At 37.2% G+C, this 22,855-nt stretch overlaps 2 protein-coding genes across 5 annotated transcripts in view; one reads left to right on the top strand and one right to left on the bottom strand.

The window, feature by feature from the left end:
* Positions 1–10,645, top strand: part of ANAPC10 (anaphase promoting complex subunit 10) — a 144,296-nt gene extending 133,651 nt beyond the window's left edge. For 2 of the 4 annotated variants that reach the window (XR_009114516.1, XR_009114517.1), the window contains 2 exons: positions 2,865–2,982; positions 7,474–10,645. The gene's annotated coding sequence lies outside the window, so the exon portion shown is untranslated. Of the gene's footprint in view, positions 1–2,835; positions 2,983–7,473 lie in introns of all 4 variants that reach the window. The other 2 variants (XR_009114515.1, XM_058025290.1) reach the window with 2 other exon arrangements.
* The window catches only part of HHIP (hedgehog interacting protein), a 74,916-nt gene that overhangs the window by 48,713 nt on the left and 3,348 nt on the right, over positions 1–22,855 (bottom strand). Inside the window, exons 2-4 of the mRNA XM_058025284.1 lie at positions 18,822–19,017; positions 11,579–11,735; positions 10,553–10,754 (exon numbers count right to left, since the gene is read on the bottom strand). Coding sequence (XP_057881267.1) covers positions 10,553–10,754; positions 11,579–11,735; positions 18,822–19,017 — 555 coding nt within the window. The remainder of the gene's footprint in view (positions 1–10,552; positions 10,755–11,578; positions 11,736–18,821; positions 19,018–22,855) is intronic.

Here is a 22,855-nt window from a genome sequence, read left to right as displayed (position 1 = left end):
CATATCTTGGAACGCCATTATGGGGAAGGAAAACAGCAGCAATGGAAGTTCCACATTCCCTCTCTTCTGATCTGAGATCCTTTTGATTTGATGAGATCTTTGAAGTGCTCAGGGTTTTAACAGCCCTAAACATGGTGTGCTACTTGATAAAGAGAGTCAATAGTGCTTGGGCACGTCTTCAACCAGGCCTCTGTGAGGTGCACAATACCATTTTACATTCATTACTAACAATTAAGCATCCAGTTTGTTATGGTATCCATTTCCTTTAAGGAAGAACTCATGTAAGTACTTTTCTTATGTGGTTTGATATTAAATAAACCTCTTCTCAAACACCACAGCTCACTCAGATCCATGTATCTGCTACCACTGGTGTGTTGTCTCTGGGATATTACAGTGATTGAGAATCCAGCCGAAGGAGATTCACCAAATTTTTAAGAATGCCAAAAATATAAAAGTTTTTGGATGATTTACTCCTTCTTTTATTCCTTTTCAAGGCGTTCAGTTAGCATAAAAATAATGATTATTACATAAATTAAAGTTGTTGCAATTCAGCTGTAGGGATTGCAGTCCAAAGCCAGTGAAGATAGATCAAGGTTTTAAAAAGTATCTGCTGTAAATTAAAAACAAATGGTTGAAAGTATTTTGCAGACCTCTCTCCCACAGATTGTATATTCCATTTTCCAAATTAAATCTAAGAGAGAATATTACTTTATTGAGATTTATGGAATAATTTCTTTAAAAATTCCAGCAATATGAGAATGTAGGCAGACACTGACAATGAAGAAAAATAAGTGTCAGCTACTAAGTGGTTTCATCTTTTGGAGCTTTTTATGTTTTTGGTAATGGGAAAAATTAGTTCTGACTGCTTTTAAAAGCTAAAATTATATATAAACCATTAATTAGGGGCAGATCATTTGTCCAACTTTTACAGCAGAGGGGATAAAATGGGTGGAAAACATGATAATATACCAGTGCTCCTTGGAGGAAGTGTTCCTCCCTCAGCCCAACTTGCTGATCCTGTCTAAGGAATAAGACTTAAGAACTTGTGAGAAAATGTGTGTAAGAGGATATAAAAGAAAATTGTTCTGTGGCATCTGGGGGAAATATATATAGGAATAGCAGTTGGGCTGTATTAACTATGAAAATAAATGTGTTACTCAATTTTTCATCTCTTTTAAGACAAACACAGGACCCTTTTTCCATGTGGCACAGTACAAGGGATGTAACAAAAGGAAATCCTAGCTCTGGTGGACAGGAAAGCACAGAGAAGAAGCCCCAAGGACACAGACTGGTTTTGAGAGCTCTGGGGTGTCATGGATTCCCTGAAGCATTCTTAGGACCTCATTACAGTTTTTGGGGTGTCCAAGAGCTTAAAGGGATGATGAATCCTGGAGCCTAAGTGTACTGTTAAACTTCCTCCCAATAAAGAAAAAACATGTGGTTGAAACTGTGTTGGCTAAAAACCATGGAATTTTCTGCGTAACTTTATTCCTTCTTTGCCATTTTGTGTTGGCTATCATGATCTGCCTGTTATATTTCAGCAAAAGCAATAATTTCCTTTTAATTAGATAATTGCCATGTTATTCATTGGTTTTGATCACTTCTAAATTCAGCTTTTGGTTTTAACAAATGTAGTTTCAGAAGATGATGGATTTTTACATTTTTTAAACCGCTAAGTGTTCAAAAAGGATTTGTACACATAACAAAATTAGAGTAGGGATTATCTAGCACTGTGTGTGGGATACAGCTATAATCTATACAGAGCATGGAAAAGAAACTGGCATTCTCAATTGCACTGCACACATCTCAGTAATAACAGGGTATGAGGCATACAATTTCATGGAACACCCACAATGAAAATTATTCTTTCCAAACAGAGAATTGTTTTGGAATAAGTTAGGTTAATTGGCACCATGGGATTCCTCTCAAGGAAACACAGAACATTAAAATCTACACATGTGCATGTAAAATGATAAAGTATTATCTTCTTTCCTCTCTCAGCTCCTCAAATCTGAGACACGCTACCCAAAATCAACAGATACAATTATGTTTTGTTGATTCAAATTTCCTCAGAATAAACTGGCAATTCTTCATCTGGTCAGCTTACAACCTGAGAGCCACTGCACTGTTCCACAATTGCTAGCTCCAGTATGGTTATCTAGTGCAGGCTCTCACACAAAAATAGAGATCTCTAAGAGCTTTTGGCACATGCTTTTTAGATGGTAAAAAACTTCACTTTTAACAAAGCTATATGGTGCTAAGATACAACCTCTTTCAAAGGCCTGTTGTGTCCCTATTAGGATTAGAACCAAAATCTGCAAATGGTTAATGAGAAATCCAGGCACATTTCACTGTCATTATACAATCTTTGGTTAAAATGTATTAATATACTTTAATGTATTAATATACTTTAAAATGTATTAATATACTTTAACTTTGTTCAGAATCTGTAAAAGTATTTTACAGATTCTGAACAAAGTTAAAGTATATTAAATCCTCACAATAGCAATGTTGCCCTCTTGAAAATTACAAAGAACTTATCACTGATTAAGGAAAAAAAATCTTCCTCTTCATGAAGAAGGCTGAATTCTCATGCAGAATATTGTGTCTGTTTTGTTACTGTTTAGGTCACTATAAACAATGATATTATTTGTGGTTTCTCTTTAAAATGTCCTGATTTTTTCACATTTGACCATTTTCAGACCTTAACTATTATTTCTTTCCGAGTTTTCTGCTCAAATTATGTGAAGACATTTAAAAGCAATTAATTGTGGTGCGTAGTGGGCAGCTCACAGGTGAGGTGTGGCCTCAAAAGTTATGTCTGTTGTGCCACAGGTCTGACTGCTGTTCTTCTGACCTCTCAGATGAGAAATCCTCATGTCCTGGGACCTGACATCACTTCAACTGCAAGTCCTGCTGAAAAACAGTCTACATCACTTCCCTGTCATCACTTCCCTCTGCAGTCTCCAGGAGAAATCCAAGGTCTGTCATTTTTGCAACAACACAGTGTTTCAGTTTCTCACCAAAGACATGCTGGAATCTCCCTTTTCATACACTGAAAGAGGAGTTCCAAGACAACCAAAAATACCCCACAGGTATCACTGCTGTATGTCAATAATTTCTTTCACCTTGCCCCCCTTCCTGGGCATATGCACATGCCTTACATGGATTTACCATTTCATTACTCTTAGAAGTACAGGAGCAGGACAGCAAATAGAGTTTGCACTCAGCACTGGTGCAGTTAATTGTAGAATGGAATGAAAATGAAGTCTTGGTTTGTTCCTCATAGAATATATGTCATACTTAATGTTCTGTGCCTCAACATTGTTATTTTAAAGGACTATCCCCATTCTTCATATAGAGCTGAGAGCTTGGTCTGGTAGGACAATGAGAATTTACTATCTGAGTTTTCACAATCTGTTTCTGAATAACTCTGAAGAATTGCAGGCTCATTGGGTTGAAGAAAAAAGAAATTTATATAGGACCTCTCAGTTGTCCTTCCAGTGTCCAGAGAGAAATACAACCTTCCACTGCTCCCCTTTCTCTCCATACATCAAAATAATCCCTTTCAGGACTAACTGGTCATGAATTTAGTAGCCACTGTAAGTTTGGCTTTCAAGGGAGAAGAGAGCAAATAAAATACTCTCTTTGTGGAGAGTACAAGCTAGTGCTTAGTGGAGGAGAGCACAGCTTGTTGTGATGTCAGGGCAAAAAGTTCAAGAAAGGTCCATTGATTTCAGCCTCATCCATGTAAGTGTTCAGAGGGAAATAAATTGAAATTACTGGACTTGGATGGAAGGATTAGCATGAATTATGTGAATTATGTGAATTATTCTGTCAATAACATAAATCCTGTGGATATCAATGGACAGTGCATGTGTTAACTTAGATCTGTCTGTGCATCAGCAAGATGCAAGAACAAATGTACACATCCAGTCAAGAGGAATATGTGAGAAGTTTTATCAGTGACAGAACTGAGCAATTCAGCAAATAACACAATCTGATTCCCACATCAAGTTTTAAATAGACTTTATCCCTGGCTTACTGTAGATTTTGTAGCCACTCCTCACTGCAAAGACAGCACAACCTCTTATAAGCTTCCTGGAGCAGGCTCTTCCAGTGCTGGAGGGAGTGGCAATTTTACGAAAAAATTATTTGATTATATGTTGAATGACCTGAGTAATACATATTCATGTGATTAAATGTCACAGAATCATTAACTTTGGCAAAGACCTCTATGATCATTAAGTGCAACCATGAACCCAGCACCACCATGTTCACCACTAAACCACGTCCCCAGGTGTCACATCACTGCCTTCTGAACACCTCCAGGGGTGGTGGTTCCACCACTTCCCTGGGCAGTCTGTTCCAATATCTTGACACAAACATGAAGGCACAGTAGATGTTCCACTACCAATCATGCATTCCAGCAAAAAGATGCCTGTGGTGACCAGATGCTTATTTGGTCCTGAGAAACTCTGGAATAATTGTCTCAGAGCAGCACAGCTAACATGTTTAATGCCTGACAGTCTACTCCCATACTCTTATACTGAACATATGAATTGCTGTGTTCCACAGCAGTCTTCATGGCATCACAGAAAATTCCTACCTGAGTCACTGGATCACTCATTAATAAGATTCTGCAGGACTGAATGCACTTGTGTTCTGATTAAAAAACCATGAAAACACAGCAAGACATATATCTAACTTGTAACTCATCTAAAGGCTATTACTGGGAAATTTGCTGAGCATACACTTAAAAAAAATTGTCAAATATTTCTGTGGAGTTTTTTTTCCTTGCAAAGAGAACTGACTGTTAAAATATTTGTAAGGAATTAAGTAGGAATATAGCATTTTAAAAACTTTGGGAATTAAAAAACCTCACATAAAGTAGTCTTACTGGTATTAGTTTGAAAGCAAGATGAACTAAGAAGGTGACTATGGCTCAAAATTTAGGAGAAGTTTCTGTTAAAGTGTTTCTGACAAGTAAACACTTTAATAAGTGTTTACTTATAATCTTAGAGAAGGTGACAGAGGTAGAGTTTAACTCATATGTTCTCAATGGTGATCTCTGATATCACTTAACTGAAATTTTCTGTCCCTTTTCCCTTCCCTCTCCTGCCATGCCCTTTCCTTCCTCAGAGACTTTGCCCTTTATCATGATATTCCCATGAGATACATGAGAAATATTTTATTACTAGCTAAAAAAATATAAATAACTGAATCTCTACACAAGTGCAAGTGGTAACTGCACAATGGCAAATTTAAGGACACCCATTTTGCAGGGGTTTCTGCTCTCAGCACTGTGTGAGGCAAAGTGCAGCAGAGTGCAGCCGTTCTTGCTGGCTGAGCAATTTATGACCCTGTAGCCAGCAGATACACACCACAGCTGCACCAGAGCTTAGTCACAATCAAAAAGAAAAGAAAAGAAAAGAAAAGGAAACAAAACAAAAAAGCAATAAACTGAAAATAACCTAAGGATCAGAGATGACAAGCAACTGAACATGAAGCCCTGCTGCAATTCTGTGCCTAAAGAGCTTGTTCAGTCAGTGGATTTATAAGTAGAAAATTACCTTCTAACTACAAGGACTTGATTTTACCATTGGCAGCAGTAAGATGTAAACTTGGCTACTTTGTACAGTTCTGAGGTCCTTAGTTTTAAAAGGATTTGGGGAAGTTGAATGATTATAGGGAAGGACCACAAAAATGATTTAAGGACCAACAGTTGCAGCCCTAGAGCTACTTAGCTTTTCAGAAAGTACCCTGAAAGGTGATTATAGCATTTAATTCCCAAGAAAAGTGCTAAGTTCCTAATTTTTTTGTAGTTTCCAAACCGTACCTTGATGCCTTCCCTTCTGAACAATATATTTTAGACCAATACAGGTTTTTGGGCTCAGGAGAGAAGAAAGTAAGTGAAAATTGATGTAATAGGTTGTGCTATATTTTATGGTGATTGCTGCTAACCTAAAGGTTTCCAAATTTTAGGAAATAATACAGTTAATAAGATAAAATACAGTCAAAGGAGTATGAAAATTTGGAAAACTGCTACAGCATTGACCATTTTTCTGTAAGTTAGATACAATCCTGAGTAGCAGGTGACTGGACTGATCTTATAATAACAGCATATTCAGCCTTGTTACATCTCAGGAAATCATTAAATCCAAGTGTTTGGAATGTTTTGACACTTTTTTTTCCCCTGCTGAGAGCATTGTGAGATAAAATCAGATTTGCATGATACTTCTGGAGCCTTTAATTTTTTTGCCTAAATTTTGACAAGAGATTCAGACACATTAGGTCTAAATTTTCTAGATAATTGAATAAGGTCTCCTTAAATGCCACTTAAAGTGTTACCATTATTACTTCAATAACTTCTCATTTCAACTTTCTGCCTCTTTTCTACTTGGCAATAGTTTAAAACAGAAAGAAAATAACAGCAGTTGAAAATCAGACAAAGAAAAAATGGGTTCTAATATTTTCATTAAAAAATTGTCTTTGCTACATAACTTTGAAGGAAGAACTGTAAAATGTTGCTCTGCAACTAACAACTCTCTTCACCACAACACAATGGAGCAGTAAATCACCAAAACAGGGAAAGCAGACTTTTAGTTTGGGTGTCTTATGAGGGTTTTTTTTTTGGTAAAAGGTTCATTCTTTTCTTCTGTATACAATCAGGGTAGTTTGCAACATTAATGGGCACGTTAATATATTAGGAGATGGAATCAGTATTTTCTCCACTACACTGGGCTAGATATTCCTAGATAGTTGAGCCAGGTGCATGGCCTAGATTTGGGTTACAGGTCCTTGTCTCACTCATGTCCTCACTCAGCTCTAAGGCAAGACCAAGGTACACAGATTTTTCTTGTCACCACATTCCTGAGGCAGGGGAGGAGGTGACAGGAGGGGCTTGGCCAAGTGTCCACACTTGGCAATACTTATGTAGCCAGGGTGACATAAAATGCAGTGGAGAGGGCCACAGATGTTGAATTAGCAAATTCTTGATTAATATCCATTCATGGCTTCCAACAACTAAATTAAAAAATAGGAGGTCAAAAAAGCATTCCTGCTAACTGTGCAGAAATTAGGAGACATGCAAAGAAAAATTGGTTCATAAACTTTTTAAAATTTTTTTTTTAAATCTTCAGGAATCCTGCATCTAATGTTCTCTTGAGTAGGACCACAAAGAAGCATAAGTCACTATCATCCATTCATGAAGTCTATCTCTGTTATGAAATGCTTCTCCACACTTGTGCTAATTCCTTCTGAGATACTGGCAGCAGATAAAATTATCACTGCTCCTTTTTAATTTGAACTCCTTAAAATTCAATCATGTAACTGTCAGTAATTGCACTGCAGCAAGAGTTTTCAAGCAGAGAACCTCAGTGACTTCAATGAACATTAAAAGCCAAAGGACCAATAAAACTTGGGCAAAGAGTTGCACCACTCTTCTCACTTACTTTCTATTTTTATCCACAGACCTTCCCAGGAGTGATGGACAAGAACGAAGCCCAGACAATCCGAATTATGTGCTTAGGGCAGCAGAGCCCATGAAGAAGCCCTACAAAGGTGCTCAGAGCAATGCTAGGGACTTCAAATGAATTTCACCAATACAGGGATCAGTAGATCCATTAGAGAAACAAAAAGGTATCTTTTTAGGAGGGAAACATTACTTTTTGTTGTACAGTGCAATCACTTCTCTTCCTCTGTTTTTGTATATTGTCTTTCTCCTAATCTGACTGCCAGTGCTGTAATGAGTGAAATATGTTTGTGAAATTAAAACCAACCTCCAGGATTATTTTTATGAAGGAAATATATCACTTCAGTTTCTTGGTTATATCATCTTCAGGATAGTTTTAAGTTGATTCTTTGGAACACATTTGCTAATTTATGAAAATATAATGATTTTATCACTGCTAAATTTCCTTTGACATTAAAAAAGAAGACAAAATTAGCCACCACTATATAATTCCATCTATTGGTATTATAAATATCTTAATGGGATAGCTGTCCAAAATTCTTTTCAGAGGCATCAATTTATATTACCTTTGATTCAACCACAGCTGCATTATTGGCATTGTAATGATCATTATTCTAATTATTTACTGGGTACAACATATGTCTCTAAAATTCTGAAAAAGTATTTTTGCTGTTTTTACTGTCACTGGAGTTAAGTATTTGTTTCTATTTCAGGTACAGAAAGAAAATAGCAGAAGCATCTGTTTTCAGACACTTGAGTGTAAGAGAGAAAATTTTTACACTTCTTTTTAGGGGAAAAAAAGTTTGCCTTTTCTTGGTATTATTGCTCTGAGGCTGGAAAACAGATGAGCAGTTTTTGTTTTCTTCAAAGTGTGTATATCCAAATTCTGGCACTATACATGGTTCCTAAGTGAGCACAGAGGACACATTCCATGATGTTTGCACTGTGCAAGTGGATGCAATGTTTTACAGAGTGGTTTGTTGAGGTTTTTGTAACTGCTGCCTGTTCTGCACTGCCTGCTGGAAAATCATCTGTCCACAGAGTATTCTCCATTACTGATTTCTAGTATTGAAGTGTGTAACAGGTAAGTAAAACCAAATACTCTGTCAAGTAGTGACAATGCTGCCATTGCCACAGTGATCTCCCATCCTTGTGGGTAAGGGACCATGGACAATGATTATAGGAACTAGACTGCAAATGTAAAAATGTTTAAGAACCCTTGTTTTAAAACTATAATTTAGGTTTTGGAGGTTTGGGGTTTTTGATTTATTTATTATTTTATGTAATGTACTCATTCCACAAATTCTTTACTCTTTCTATTTAAGAGCTGGAGTCCTGCTCCTAGGCACATTCCCTTTCTCCTTCCCTGCAAAGTACATAAAGCCTCCATTCTTGCCAGCCTGCATTAAACACTGCAACACAATTATCCTCAGTCACTGGACTGTTATCTCAGGGAATTGAATTAGACTTTCTAGCTTAGAAACATCAAATTATTTACACAAAATGTTATAGTTGAAACAGATCCAGTGTAGACCATTACATGATGATTTTTTAAAAAGATCAGGTCACGGATTTAAAACAGAACTGAAAGTTGTATCTGATCCTGAGTGTACCTGTTGGGAGTCATATCAAGCAGGTTAGTGCCTGTTCAGAAGCATGGAAAATCAGTTTTCCATTTAGCCTTGTCTCTAAGTTGCAGCTGTAAAAGTTTCCTCAAGAAAGGTTCCTTTGGGACCAATAACAGTTCTGTGGAAATTTCACTGTCAGTTTTCCACCAGTACAAGTGATCAGAACTTTTGGTTAAGAAATATGAAACAGCTTTAGGTGTTCAAAACCACCCCTGATAAGTCCCTTCTGTTTGGATATCTTGAACATAATGGTTATCTTCAGGGGCAGAAAGGGAAGCATTCAGCAAAATACATAATCATATAAAGTAGGGTTTTTTTCTCCTGAAAAAGGGGCAATATGTTTCATTGCTCTCTTTTTCAATACACACTAAAAACCTCTGAGATTCTCTCTCAGAAAAGTCTATCCTAATTGGCCTCTTGCCCTTACAGCTGAAACAAAATTATCAGTTAACATGTGCTATGCATTCCAAATTGACCTGGGTTGTCACAATTATCAGTTAAGATCCCTCTGTCAAGAGTGTGTCAACATGACTTTCATCCATGAAGGCTTTTTGATACATAGTCCTGACTGTTCTAGGCATAACCTGATTACAACTTAAAACTTCTTTATGTAGCTGAATTTTACTTGCATTACCATTCTGAATTGTGACAAGAAATCAACATGGAACAACACTTGAATTCCAGCATTCCAGAAGTAAAATATCTTCCAACAGACTTAAAAGTTTTCCATTGGTACTTACCCCATAACTAGATGTAATTTCTCACCTCCACCTTCCAACATATTCCCATCAGTGCCCATTCCCCACTGACTGCCCCAACCACAGAAGTGTTCCCAGTGGACAGGAAGGAAGCTGTTCATCCCACCAACCCCCATGTTTGAATTCAGAGGGACGGTCACTTCTATGTGCCCCTCCAACACACACAGTTTTAGAGCAGCCTCCCACCCAGGGAAGCTTGGGCTACATTTGGGGTTGAGCCAAGAGGGAATGAGCACCCCTGCTCCTCTCCAGGGCATCCCTGACCATTCCCAGGCCCCCTCCTGTGTCCAGGTCTCCAGGCATCACCGAGCACCTGGGGGGCAGGGGAGGCCCTGAGCCAAACTTGCTCCCACTGCCACCACAGCAAAACTCATCTGAATTCAATGGGCTGGAAATGAGCCCAAAGGATGAAAATACAAAGATACTGCTGTGGAATGCTGGTGCTGAATAGTTTCATTTGAATTTAAAGTGAGGAAAAAATGAAGGGAAAGAAAATAGTTTGATAAGAGTTACAAGATGCTGTTTTCCCTTCCCACTATGAGTTTTCACTTCTTTGCCATAAAGAACTGTGGTGTCTCTTGTTGTTACTCTTTTTTGTTATTTAAATTTAATTATACCTAAAAAATATTCTTCCCATTTCACCCATATACATGCTAAAATATTAAAAGGTAGAGGTAAGTATAAAATCCAACCTTTATTCCACTTTGAACAAGCTTGTGTATATCCAAAAAAGGTTCCTTGAGTATGTCTCCTTCGGGAGTGAAGATCTTCACATATCCTTCTTTCTCAAGAATGAAGAGGCGATGGGATCCATCCCCACAATGTACTGCTCCCACAGGCTGCCTCAGTCCACTCACAACCTCCTGAATGCAGAAGCAGTTGTGCTTGTGTTTTCTAAAGAAATTTAAAGAAATAGTGAGACATTTCTTCTTTCTCGTAACCATGACACAACAGTGTCCCAAAAAGATAAAATTATTGTTGTGCAATAATATTAAAAACAGGTTTATAATAAAACATTTAAAATATATTAATGTGGATAAATTATTCCCTTGAATGTATGCAAGCACATAATACAGAAAATCAGCTTTAACTTCAGTTGAGGAAAATTTGGTCTGCATACAAAAATGAGAACATTAAATAAACTTAGATCCAAAATGTAGAGCAATGGGAGAGGAAAAAAAGTTGGCAAAAGAAGAGAATAATTTAGAAATACAGAATTTCTACTATAAAATAAACAGAGTAAATTTCATCACTTGGATAAAATTTGGATTCTAATATCCATTTTAAAATAATGACTTATGATGGAATAATCTAATTTAATTATTTTCACAAAAAAACCCTCCACAAATGAAATAAATTGAAGATTATGACATAAATTTACTAATAAACTTATTGCTGTTTTTTAGTAATATTAAATTTAGGTACAGATTACTTCCCAGAACTATGAATGATCCATGGGCTGGACAATAACCAAGATCCACAGGGTGGATCAGAGCAGGATTCTAACACCTTTTCAGCAAGGCAAATATCAAATGGTACTGAAGTGCTGAAGCTCGTGTAACTTTCTCTTTTGACGTACTCTAGCAGCAGCAAAGGAAAGTCACATCTGGAAAACACAGCTGCTCAGCATAAGCACACACGGAGCTGTTTCTCTGTGAAAACCACAGGCTTTGCTAGGGGTTTTTTTTCAGCATTAAACAGCATTTATCTTTATGAACCTGCTGATCTCTTCCTCTTTGTCGTATTCTTCCATGTGGTCCAGGGAGTTAGAAGCTGGCCCTCGCACTTGTTTTCTTGGAAAATCTGGAAAGCACACACCACCATCTTTTCTTGCATAGTAATAGCAAAACTCATCAGCTGTAGTTTGGAGGAAACCTTAAAAATGCAAAAGAGCATACAAATATTTAGTGTGTTGTCATGTCTGCAGTTTTGTGTCATCAAACTCATCTTTAAATAGATTATAGTGGAAAAAGACATTTTAAACAAAGGGCTATCTGCAAAAAGAGAGTCTGCTCTGAATAAACACAAATGTATAAACACAAACTGAGCATTGCCTTTTGCAGTTTATTCATCTGTATTTGTATTAAACCTCATTTTCAGTGTGCTTAAGTTTCATTCAAAATGACACAATAGTTCACTCACTAAAAAATTAAGAGGCAAAGTTCAGAGTTGAGGCTGTGACACACTTCTCCCTAATTTTAACCCTATCAATCAAGTCTAGTATCTGCTGTAAAATAGCCTGAGCAGCTTCTGTTTAACTTTTTTTAAATAAGTGATTAGTTCTAGTCAAAATCTCAGTGAAGACTCTGGTAAAAGACATGCAGTAAAAGATTTGTGGAATGCTGCCAGCAAAGGACATTGGTTGGAGAGGTGAGAAGTGGGAAGTAGTGCTGAAAACTGCACCACGTTGACATCCAGGTGGTCTCTCCAGCATTAAAGTAGCTGAGCAGTGTCCCATGGTGAAGTCCAGTTCCTCAGCCCCATCCCCTGAAAAAGGGATATGTCTCATGCTGCACTGTATAAAAGGTGGTCCTTAAGTTTTAGGTTAAAATGGGAAGGATTTTGAAGACCCAGAGAAACACAAAGTTGATAAAATGGGAGCCTTTGAAGAAAAACCCTGCCACTATTGCTATTAATTTCTTGCATTTTATTAAAGGAAGTTGAAAAAAAAATCTGTTTCTGTTCACAAACCTATTTCTAGTCATTTCAATCCAGGTTTTAATCATGAGTATTAAATATAAGAAGACAAAGTCTGGCCAGTTATACATGCACTATTTCACCAGAACATTGTTGAGATAATATGTCTTAAGTTACCTTTGTTCCTGTTTGCATTACTGGCAACTGTCTTAGGATGTACTATAGTCCAGGACATAACTCATAGGATACACAGAATTAGCACTTAATTGGAATTAGAGGCCGAATTTATGCATGGCTTTACCACTTGTGAATAATGCAGTAATCCATAGATCTTGGCCATAAAACCTCTGGCTTACAACGTACAATAAGAACTGATCAGGGACAGCTGTGTTTCATTGGAAAATGCCAATTTCTTACAAGCAAAGCTTTTTCAGAAACATTATCAGTTTTGACAAAATTTTACTTAGCATGATGTTTCTGGTCCAAGCTCAAACTTCTGGTCTAAATGAAAAAGACAGAACCAGACAGCAAACCTTGTATCACTATACTCCAATGTCTTGTAATTAGGGTGTTTCATTAGGAAGAGGAATATTCAGGTCAATGCCCCTCATCTGTCAGGCAAGAGTTTGACCCTAAGTCTCCCATTTCCCAAGTAAATGTCCTAACAACGACTTTATTAGCTATCCTGGGGTGGTCTCTCTGTGGCTTTCTTCATGGAAAATTTCGAAAGAGTTCAATTTCTTCCTTATGTGGAATAGGAAAATTTTTTGGATCCCAGAATTCTTGTGGAGTGAAAAGCCTTTCCCACCCAACTATACTTCTTTTCATATATATCTTCCTTTAAAAATATTGGAAAAAATGACAGGACAAAGTCTGCCTTTGATTTCTATAAAATAATATCTGGAAACACATGGTAGTGTGTTGTGGTGTAAAAGTTTAATTACCATGATTTGGAGCTTCAGTAAACTTCATCTCTGAAGAGCTGCTTTTAATTTATAGTAGTTACTTGGAGAAAATGGGAGATGTAATTTCAAGTGGAACAACTGAAGAGGAATTCTGATATAATCATAGAGTAGTATTCCAAGGCTTGTAAATATAATGCCAAAATCAAAGGTAATCTAAAATCTTGCTGTTGAATTATTTGACTTAAGAATACAGGGGTTTGTCTTTAATAATTTATTTCTCTAGGCACAGTGGGTCATTTGAAAAAATGCAATAGCAAATTAGAGGTGTACGATTACTAAGAATTTCTAGAATTTTCCAAGTATACAATTTACTAATCACTAAAGATAAACTTCTCTTGGCTTGAGTGTTATCTTTAGTCAGGGAAACCCAGAGCAGGTTGTGATCATGTTGTTCACTAAGAAAATGTCAATTTTAAATAACAATCAGATGCAAACTCACTTGATCAGAGCAATGCCTTTTCTTGTATGTAAGACTGATCCCTTTGCCTCATGAAATATTTTATCATGCACTAAAGTGCATGGTGCACTGCAGTTGCCTTTTGCTGCTTAGCAAATCCATCAGCAGATTCTAAGAAAGGATAAGGCTCATGAACCATTTTCATTAGAAACACTTGTAAAAAGGTGGGGCTAGAATTAAACTATGAAAAATGCTGCATTACTGGGAGGAATGTAACCTCTGTAAATACAGTTTCACCTGTGCATTAAGGGTGGAATATTGCTATTTTATTCTATAAAAACATAGTAATTTAGAAAAAAACCCCCTCCATGTCTTATATATGCCCTATTTAACATACTAACAGCTTAACAGAGGACATTTAGAGAAACATTTGCTTCTGCACTCCTATCTGCTTGTAGCCATTTATTATCTTCTTTCTCATGCTTAGATTGTAAGGTCTTTAGTGTACAGTTTGCCATTTTGTTCAGAGTTTGTACAGTGTCCAGAAGAATGGTCCCTGACAAGTGCCCCTAAGCACTAGAATTGTTTGGAGAAAAGGAAAAAAAAAAAGGAATAGGGACTGCAACCCTTGGTCCTGTGTGAATTTCTGTACTAACTAATTTATTTTAAAAGACTCATACATATTATTACAAATTTCCTACCAGCTGTGTACGCGTTGACAGAGCGGTGCCTGTGTTAACAAAGAAAACTGAAATCACAAAGGATGATTAAACATCATGTTTAAGTGTCAGATTTTGCACAGGCTTGCATTTCTATGCTAAACTCTGTCTTGCAAACAAGAATCCAACGACAGGCTTTTCAGTTAAGGCAGCTACAGTGAAGGCTTTCTGTGTTCGCCTTTATAAAACACTGTGGGAATAAATTGCAAGATTAAAAGCCTTTTCAAAGGAAAACTGCTCCCAGCTGATCCCCACCTCCTCTCTCCACTGGTATTTGCAGCCAGTTGTTCCTCACCCTGTATCTCCCTTCCTGTCCTATCTTCACCAAATTCCACTTTGCTGGATTCCCTGATTACCCATTTCCTTTCCTCTTCTCTCTGACACACAACTCCAGTGCCATGGCAGCACACATCTCAGACTTTGCAGCAAGTCAAAGACTTTGCCTTGCACACAGGATTGAGTATCATCCACTCATCTGAGGAAACCTGCACTGCCTTTGAGGGCATCTGGAAATCAGGCTCACCTGCTTGATTTCTGCTGTGACCTTGAGCATACAGTTCAACTTTGTGTCAAAGCAGCCTTTACCTTTTGGGGATTTTTTTTCTGATTTGCACCTTTGACAGCTAGATGTGAATTTGTTCACAAAAGCCCCATATTCTCCTCTCTTCTCAATTGCCAGTAAAAACCAAACCAAAGACGTGATTTCAGACAGTTCGTTTCAAAATGTACTAAGTCCACTGGTAGCTCACATAATTTCCAACTGGTTTTCAAGAGACTGGTGACCCTCGTCTCCTGCCCAGACACTGCAGGTTCCTGCACACAGGCAGGGTTGATCCCCTTCATGCTCTTGTTACCAGTAGCAAATTTACCACCCACTACTGTTTTTCTGCAGGTTGACTGTGACCATTAATCAGCCATGTTAGAACTTATGGAAGTGCTCTGTGAATTGTAGAATTTCTTAGAATTCCAATGTTTTCAGCTGGAATTCCAACATTTTGGAACACCCTGTTTGGTGCTTGAAAAATCCTATCAGACGTCTGTTCTGGTAATGTCTGGATTCAGACCTGGGCCTGGATCTGAATTCACCCACAATCATCTGGAACCCATTTCTTCAAATGGAAATAATGGAGGCCAGATAGCTCAAAATCTCTCCCATGTCCTTGGATGGCACCATGGCTGTGGCACAGGTTTGTTCCTTAGAATATGCCACTTCCAATGGCACGGATTGAATTTCTGATTATGTCTAAAGGCAGAATCAGCTGTGGCTTTCTTTACTATCTGTATTAGTAATAAATATTACACAGTCTTCCCTTATGGAAAGGGAAAACTTAAAATTCATATTGAGTGAAGACACTTCATTAAATCACTTAACTCCAGTGTCTCCATCAATAATCCCTTAAACTGAGGCTTGAAGTAAAGATTAGATGAGAAATAATCAGAACAGTTATCTGGAATGAAGCAGAAAAGCTCTAATCTCAAAGTCTTGGTGAAACATTACACCCTCCTGCTCATCCAGATAATCCTAACAGCTTCTGATATTATTCTGCTTGAATAAGGAATAAGGTCCACTTTTTCTCTCAATATTCCTTAAGAAGTCAGTGGAAGTTCTGATTCAGTCATAACTGGTGGGCAAACTGCTGTCTTCAAAAGAGTTAACCAAGGATCTGCTAGAGTTTTCATCTTTGCAGGAGACAGAACAAAAATGAATTTTTGAAGTTAACTCATGAAAATAACGGATGCATAATTTCTCAGCCTTCTTGGTTAATATGTCCTGCTAACATTTCAATCCCAGAAAAGATGCTTGTGTCTTCAAATGTTAATAGTATTTCTCATTTGCACAGGACTTAAGGGATAAAATTATTTTTGTAGTCAGCAATTTCCTTAAACTCTGTTGTATTGGTGTTCAGAAACAATTAGCACTCCCTAATGGAGGAAGAGTAATTATTCGACATTTTAACAAATGCACAGTGAATCATTGCCAGAGACCTTGGGTTTGGGGGCCTGTTAATTTTCAACTCTTTGTAAAATCCTCCAGGCTAAGCTGAAAACACAGCTTCCACATTTTCTATTTTTTTCTTTCTTTTGCAATAAATATTATTACGGATATACAAGTCTCACAAGGAAAACAGAACCCCAAATAAGTTATTTTAATTACTTATGTTTCAGAATGTACAAGACTATGAAACTATATTAAAATACTATAGGTCATCTTCTCAAAAAGAGGGACCTGAATCTTAATGAATACCTTTGGGAAATGCGAGAATAGGTATCTACAACCATGAGTACCAGTCAACTCACCAAATTAATCCTGTTGGTGGATGTAAGCATGCAACAAGTTTTTGTTAGTACAACCTACTTTCAGGACAAGTATTTAGAACAATTATTAGCATCTGATTGATGTAGGAAAAATCCTATTTTAACTGATGCTAAAGTATGTAAGCTCTTTTGCTGCAAAGCACAGTGCTCTGCCCAGTGCTAAAGTTATGCTTTCATCTGGTTATCTTTCAAGGCAGCCTGGGTGGTCACAAAAAGCACTTGACATCTTGATGCACTTCAGCAGTTTTACATATACACAAACTTTGTAGAAAAATAAATTTGTCATTCGTCACCACATATGTTGATCTGAGGAGCGAGGTTCCTGTGGCTGTAGCTCCTGTGCTGCTCAGCCCTTTCTCTTCCTCCCTCCCTCCACCTCCTCCTTCTTTCCCCCTTTTCCCTCTTTCACTTTTTTCAATTAAATAAATTGTTTCCTCATAAACGTAGAATGTCACAAAACAACTCTGAGGGTCTCGTTGTGCAGAATATGAAAATCATTTGTGCTAGCTACAAACTCATGTCAAAAATGTCTCTGTGCTGACTTCTTGTATGGGCCAAACATTTAGAATATCTAATCTGTTATCGCTGTTCAGCAGGCAGTCTTGGCAACTATGATCTATTCTGCTTTGCTTTGGGGAATGTGATAAAGAGCAAGAAACAGCTGGTTTAAGAAAGCCTTAGAAACATCTCTTAGTTTATAAAGACAATAATAATATTTTCATATTTGAATGGGTTGAGATACATGTTAAACCACAGTAAAAGGAAAAAGTAAGTCAATTCAAAATGTTTTCTCAAGTCAATAAAAGAACACTGCAAAAAAAATCCCTGCACTCTTGGGGTTTCAGAGAAAACAAGTACACACTGTAAACATGCAATTAAAAAACTATCCTGCAAATCCCATCCACTTAAACTATCCCCTTTACTCAAATATGTTTATATTATATTACAAACTGTGTTCATATGTTAAAAGTGACTATTCACAAATTCATTTTTCATTTCATTATCAAGTCTTTTTTTCCAGTCTGTGTTGCTAGTTTAAAGGAAAAAAAAAAAAAAAAAAGAAATCTTAACCTATTTAATTATTTTCTCCTGTGTGGCATTGTTTATAAGTAGTGTTTGGACAGGGAAAAAAGCATAGTTTAAAAATGACAGTCTTAAACATATAAATAATTTACTATTGGGAATACCAAAGATGTTATTTAACATAATAGTGTCTTAAGACAGTGTTTCTAAAAGAGCCATCCTCTGCGGTTATTTTGTTGATACAGTTACAAGTGATAGCACACATTTGGTGACTGCCTCAGACAGCACAGGGCAAACTCTGCTTTTGGTTATGTCCAGCTAACTCCACTGACTACAGCGAGGAAGTGTTAGGTAAGTCAAGAATTTGCTTGTTAACAGCACGCTGGAAGTGATTCAAAGATCACAGAAGTCTATCAAATAGGGCCCTTTGATTTCAATGGGCTTTAAACCCCGTGGAAAAAACATCAGTTTCTAGGGTAACAAAACCAGAAAAAACACTTTACTCATCAGCTTTTAGAGGCTACAGCAAACAGCCAGGACCTTTTATTTCTTGCATTTTAAAGCAAACTATCATTTAGAATAACCTCCTGGATGGCCAGCTTCTTGTTTGCATGATCAGAATGAACACAATAATATTTCAGCAAAGGTAACAGTTTCAGGTGCCTTTGACAACAATCAAACCATGTGTGTTTCATGGTGAGTTTAACAGGAGGGTGGCAAGAAAGCCCTCAAATTATTTACCTCCCTACACAAGATGTGCTGGGAAGACATTCTTTCCCTGCTTGGGCAAATCCCCTGGATATCAGTGGGGATTTTTCCTGGTTAGAAGCTGGATCTACAACTGCTCAGACAATATCAACATATCAGGACATCATTTAGCCCCATATTTTGTTATGAGTTTTACCTGGTATGTGACCTCTGCAGGTGTAATAGAACTCTTTACAATAGTCTTTGCACAGGTAGGGAAGCATTAGTTCTTTTTCAGGAGTTTCCCCTTTCTCAGGTGAGTGGAATAGGTTCTGAGCGTGAGGTGAGCAGTGTGCACACTTGATTTCCTCCAGCAGCTTCGCACATTCTGTGTTGTTGGTAACAGAAAGGACCTGCAAGCCACAAACCAGAGACAAGTAAACCTGTGACCTGTGTCCCCATCCTACACAAAGAAAGATTGCATGGCCTCATGCCATAAATAAAGCTAATGGAACCAATACAGTTACTATCAATGCATCGAGTTTCATGTCACCGTTCTGGAGGTGCAGAAGTTATTACTATGAAATGTGCAATATGCCATTGGTACAATGAGATTTTAATTTCTCTGATTTCTTACAGAGGCTTCTTACAAGATCTTCTATAAGATTTCCTATCTGAGCTTGCTTCTCAGAGAAGAACAACAGTACTCAAGTTATTTTAAGGACCCGTGCCCGCCATCACATAGGCAATTTCTGAACTAGAGGAATCATTTACACAAGAGGGAATTACACCAGCAGGCCTACCCACTTCTTTGACAAGAAATACCTAGAATCCTAACTTGTAAGGTAGCCTACTCAAGTGTTTAGAGACTAAAACTTAAAATTCTTGAATCAGAACACATCAGGAAAACCATGTTTAGGTATTTGTAAAATAGGTGTATCTTGAACAACACAAAGCCTGGCTGCTGAAATGACTGCTGTGGAATTCAGCAGGCACCATGGATTTTTCATGCTTTAAATGCTGCTCTGCTTTTTGCTCTCTCTAATGCACACTATTTGGAGGTGTGTATGTTTTCAGACATTTTTCTATTTTAAGTGCAAAAGTAGAATTTGTAATGTCTTGTTTGTGTCAATATGGAAACAGTAACTTTGTCCTCTAAAAAAGCATATAATATGGATGCATAGCACTTAAAGAGGCACGAAACCACAACTGATGATGTGTTTAAGTAAACACAGGAGCCGAAGTAGTGCAATGTCATCAAATCATGAAAAATAATGGAAAACAGCGTAGTTGTCTTTATTAGCTTTTGAATGCGTGTACTTTATTAATCTATTGTTAACTACATGGATTGTTTTTTGGTCATTCATCCCAATGGTGGGCAGTGGGAAAAGTGTTCTCTCCCTTGAGAGGGTCTGAATCTGTTCCAGTGCAAAAACAAAGCTCAGGTTCCTTCTGCTATTTATGTAACACAGTTATAAACAGAGACTGTACGACACTTACGTTAAGAAATATTGATGTCATAAATATATGTATTGTATGAAATTTGTAAATATTTACAAACAACACATTTGAAAATATTGCTAGTTTTTCTAGCAAGTTTGTATCTCTGGGCTGATTTACAGAAGGACTTTCCAATGTCATTCCCTTGCCATGTTACATTAAAGGGAATAATCTAAGTTGCTTTTGATAAATAAGTTATTTAGTGCAGGAACACTCTGGATATGCTTGAGTTTGATATCTCATAGGTCAGCTCTCTTCTAGGATGTTATACTTTGATAACACAGGTCTGAACTCAGCTTTTTATTTACGGGGCATAATTACATAGACCTCAAATGCTTGAGAGAAATGCACTTTCAATTGTTTAAAACAGGTATGTATTCAAAATATGACACAATATATGGCCCATACATTTAAACAACATCCTATTTATAACAACCTTAATTTAGAAGGCATTGTCTATCCAGGAAAATTTAGTCTTACCATACATATATTGTCAAAAGACCATCTGAAATGTGCACTAAAGTTTAGTGTTGTAAGTTGGACCACTGATTAAAAGAACACCATTTGGCTTCTACCCTTATTCTGGATGTGCTGCCATTGGCTTCAAAAAGAATTCCTCCAGGATTGCCAGGATCACTAAATGCAATAAATGTTCTGTTCTTCAGACTATCTGCTGTCAAACTATCCTCAGCTTCATAGCACCTGCAGGCAAGTAATGTGGTTAACATCTGCTACATATAGTTTATTATCTCTCTTCAAACCTTTCTTGAGAAGGTAATTATCCCACATATTTTGTAAAAGGTTTGTCTTTTTTTTTTAAGCTTTAAGACAGTAATCAATCAGACAGAAATGAACCGTGCGTGTTGCCTGTATGGCAAAAGGTTTGCCTTAGTCCTGAATTCTTTCAGGAATTTCTTCCATGGCCACAGGCTCTTCTCTCCTGAAAAAGTGTAGATTCCTTTTGCTAGGTTGCCCATTTGGGCCCTAGCAGTAGAATTCTTAACCTCAGTCTTCTTTCTTGAATTTCAAATGTTGTTCTGAGATATGGTAAATCTTGATGAAAGAAGTAAAAATACAATAATAACTACTAGAAATTACAACCAGAATACATAACAACTAAAACTTGCAACTTGAATACTGCTGAGGGTTGCAGTTCAGGGAGTAGAGAAGAGACTTGACATGTTTGCAGCAATCCATGCATGTTCTGCACTAGCTGAACTTTCCTCAGGGATGCTGTGATTCTGACACAGGGAAGGGGCCTGTATAATTCAATCAGGTCACTGGCTGCCAAACAGGCCAAGTCTGAAGCCAACAAGGGATGAGCAAAACCACTATCCATAAATGCCACTTTTTAAGAACATCATGTCACTTGTCTCTTGAAGTAAGGATGAAATGACCCATTTTGGTGCTTGAATCAAAGGACTGTGAGTACAGACCCTTCAAAGTACTTGCCTACATGCAGTAGTACCACCTGGTTTGCAGAAGTCTCAGAAGTTTTCATCAGGGAGTTCATCTCAGACTTTCTTGTGGTAACAGTGTGATGGTATGTTTAGAAGTACAAGTAAACACAAGGTATTACTAGGTAAATATTCAGTGTGTTTATTGAATTAACTCCACAGAGATGCAGATAGAAGACTGTACTTCTACTGGAAGGCTCCAGAACACATTGTGAACAGGGGGGGAAAAATAAATTACAGGATGGCAAAGCTAATTTACTGTTTCTTGTGGAAAACGTAATTGACGTTGCCTGGTGATACAAGCTTGCCAACATTTCAGTCCTCAAAGTTAAGACAAAAGGATCCTAATCCCCCCTGAGCAGCTGCTATCCAGGAATTAACCACAGGAATTCACCCCCTCATGTCATTTCTGGAATGAATCTTGGTCATATAATAGCTAATCGGAAGATTAAGGAATGAGAGTCAATCAATTATCTGAAAATCAAGTACAATGTTACTTAACTTTTAGAATGCTCAAGCAAAATAGGGTGGTAACATTTGCTCTGTGTGAGGTCTGATGTGTAACTCTGTACTGGCTTGGAGATAGGACAAGTCTCTATTCTGAATTTCAGTAAATCAATAATGTATTTATCCTGGAGTATACTAAACCAGTTCTAAGCATATTCTGAAATACTTATTTAAATAAAGCTTTTTTGGTTGGATGTCTACTTTGAAAATGACCTTAAAGTTGACAATGGCTTTGGTCTTTTGAAGAAATGTAAACTAATTTCCTGCTTCAATTTTTAAAGTCGTATGTGACCATCAAACTGCAGTGGTTTAAACTAACTGCGCTCTGGAAAATATGTAAAACTTCCAAACATTTATTGCAACATGCCTAATAATGATTATGCCTGCTGCTGACTAATTTACAACATCTGTAAGATCATCCTTTAATCTCTAGCCACATGAAAGTGGAACGGGTAGACTAAAGGTAAGATAAATCCTGGAATGCACAGGAAAGCACAGCATACTAAATTGGTTTATCAACAGAAGGAAGAATGCAAAGAAGAAGAAACAGAAGATGACACAAGAGACAGACAGAAATTCTTTACGACTAATATTGTCATCTGTTTTGTGTACTCTGTCATATCTAGTTAGAGAAAGGCAGTAGAATTTTGATGCTAACAGAAGGAAGAAACCAGTGAAATAAGTCATTGCATTAAGCCATATTTGATATACAAGCATTTATGTCTAAAAATCATGTGCTGATGAGATTGTTCAGCTGTTGAGTTGAACATATGCCTCTTCTGTATTA

This window comes from Melospiza georgiana, chromosome 5, assembly GCF_028018845.1.
Source record: "Melospiza georgiana isolate bMelGeo1 chromosome 5, bMelGeo1.pri, whole genome shotgun sequence".
NCBI classification, from domain to species: Eukaryota; Metazoa; Chordata; class Aves; order Passeriformes; family Passerellidae; genus Melospiza; species Melospiza georgiana.
The sequence above is the reverse complement of the archived record's forward strand: the minus strand, read 5'-3'. Positions and strand labels throughout refer to the sequence as shown.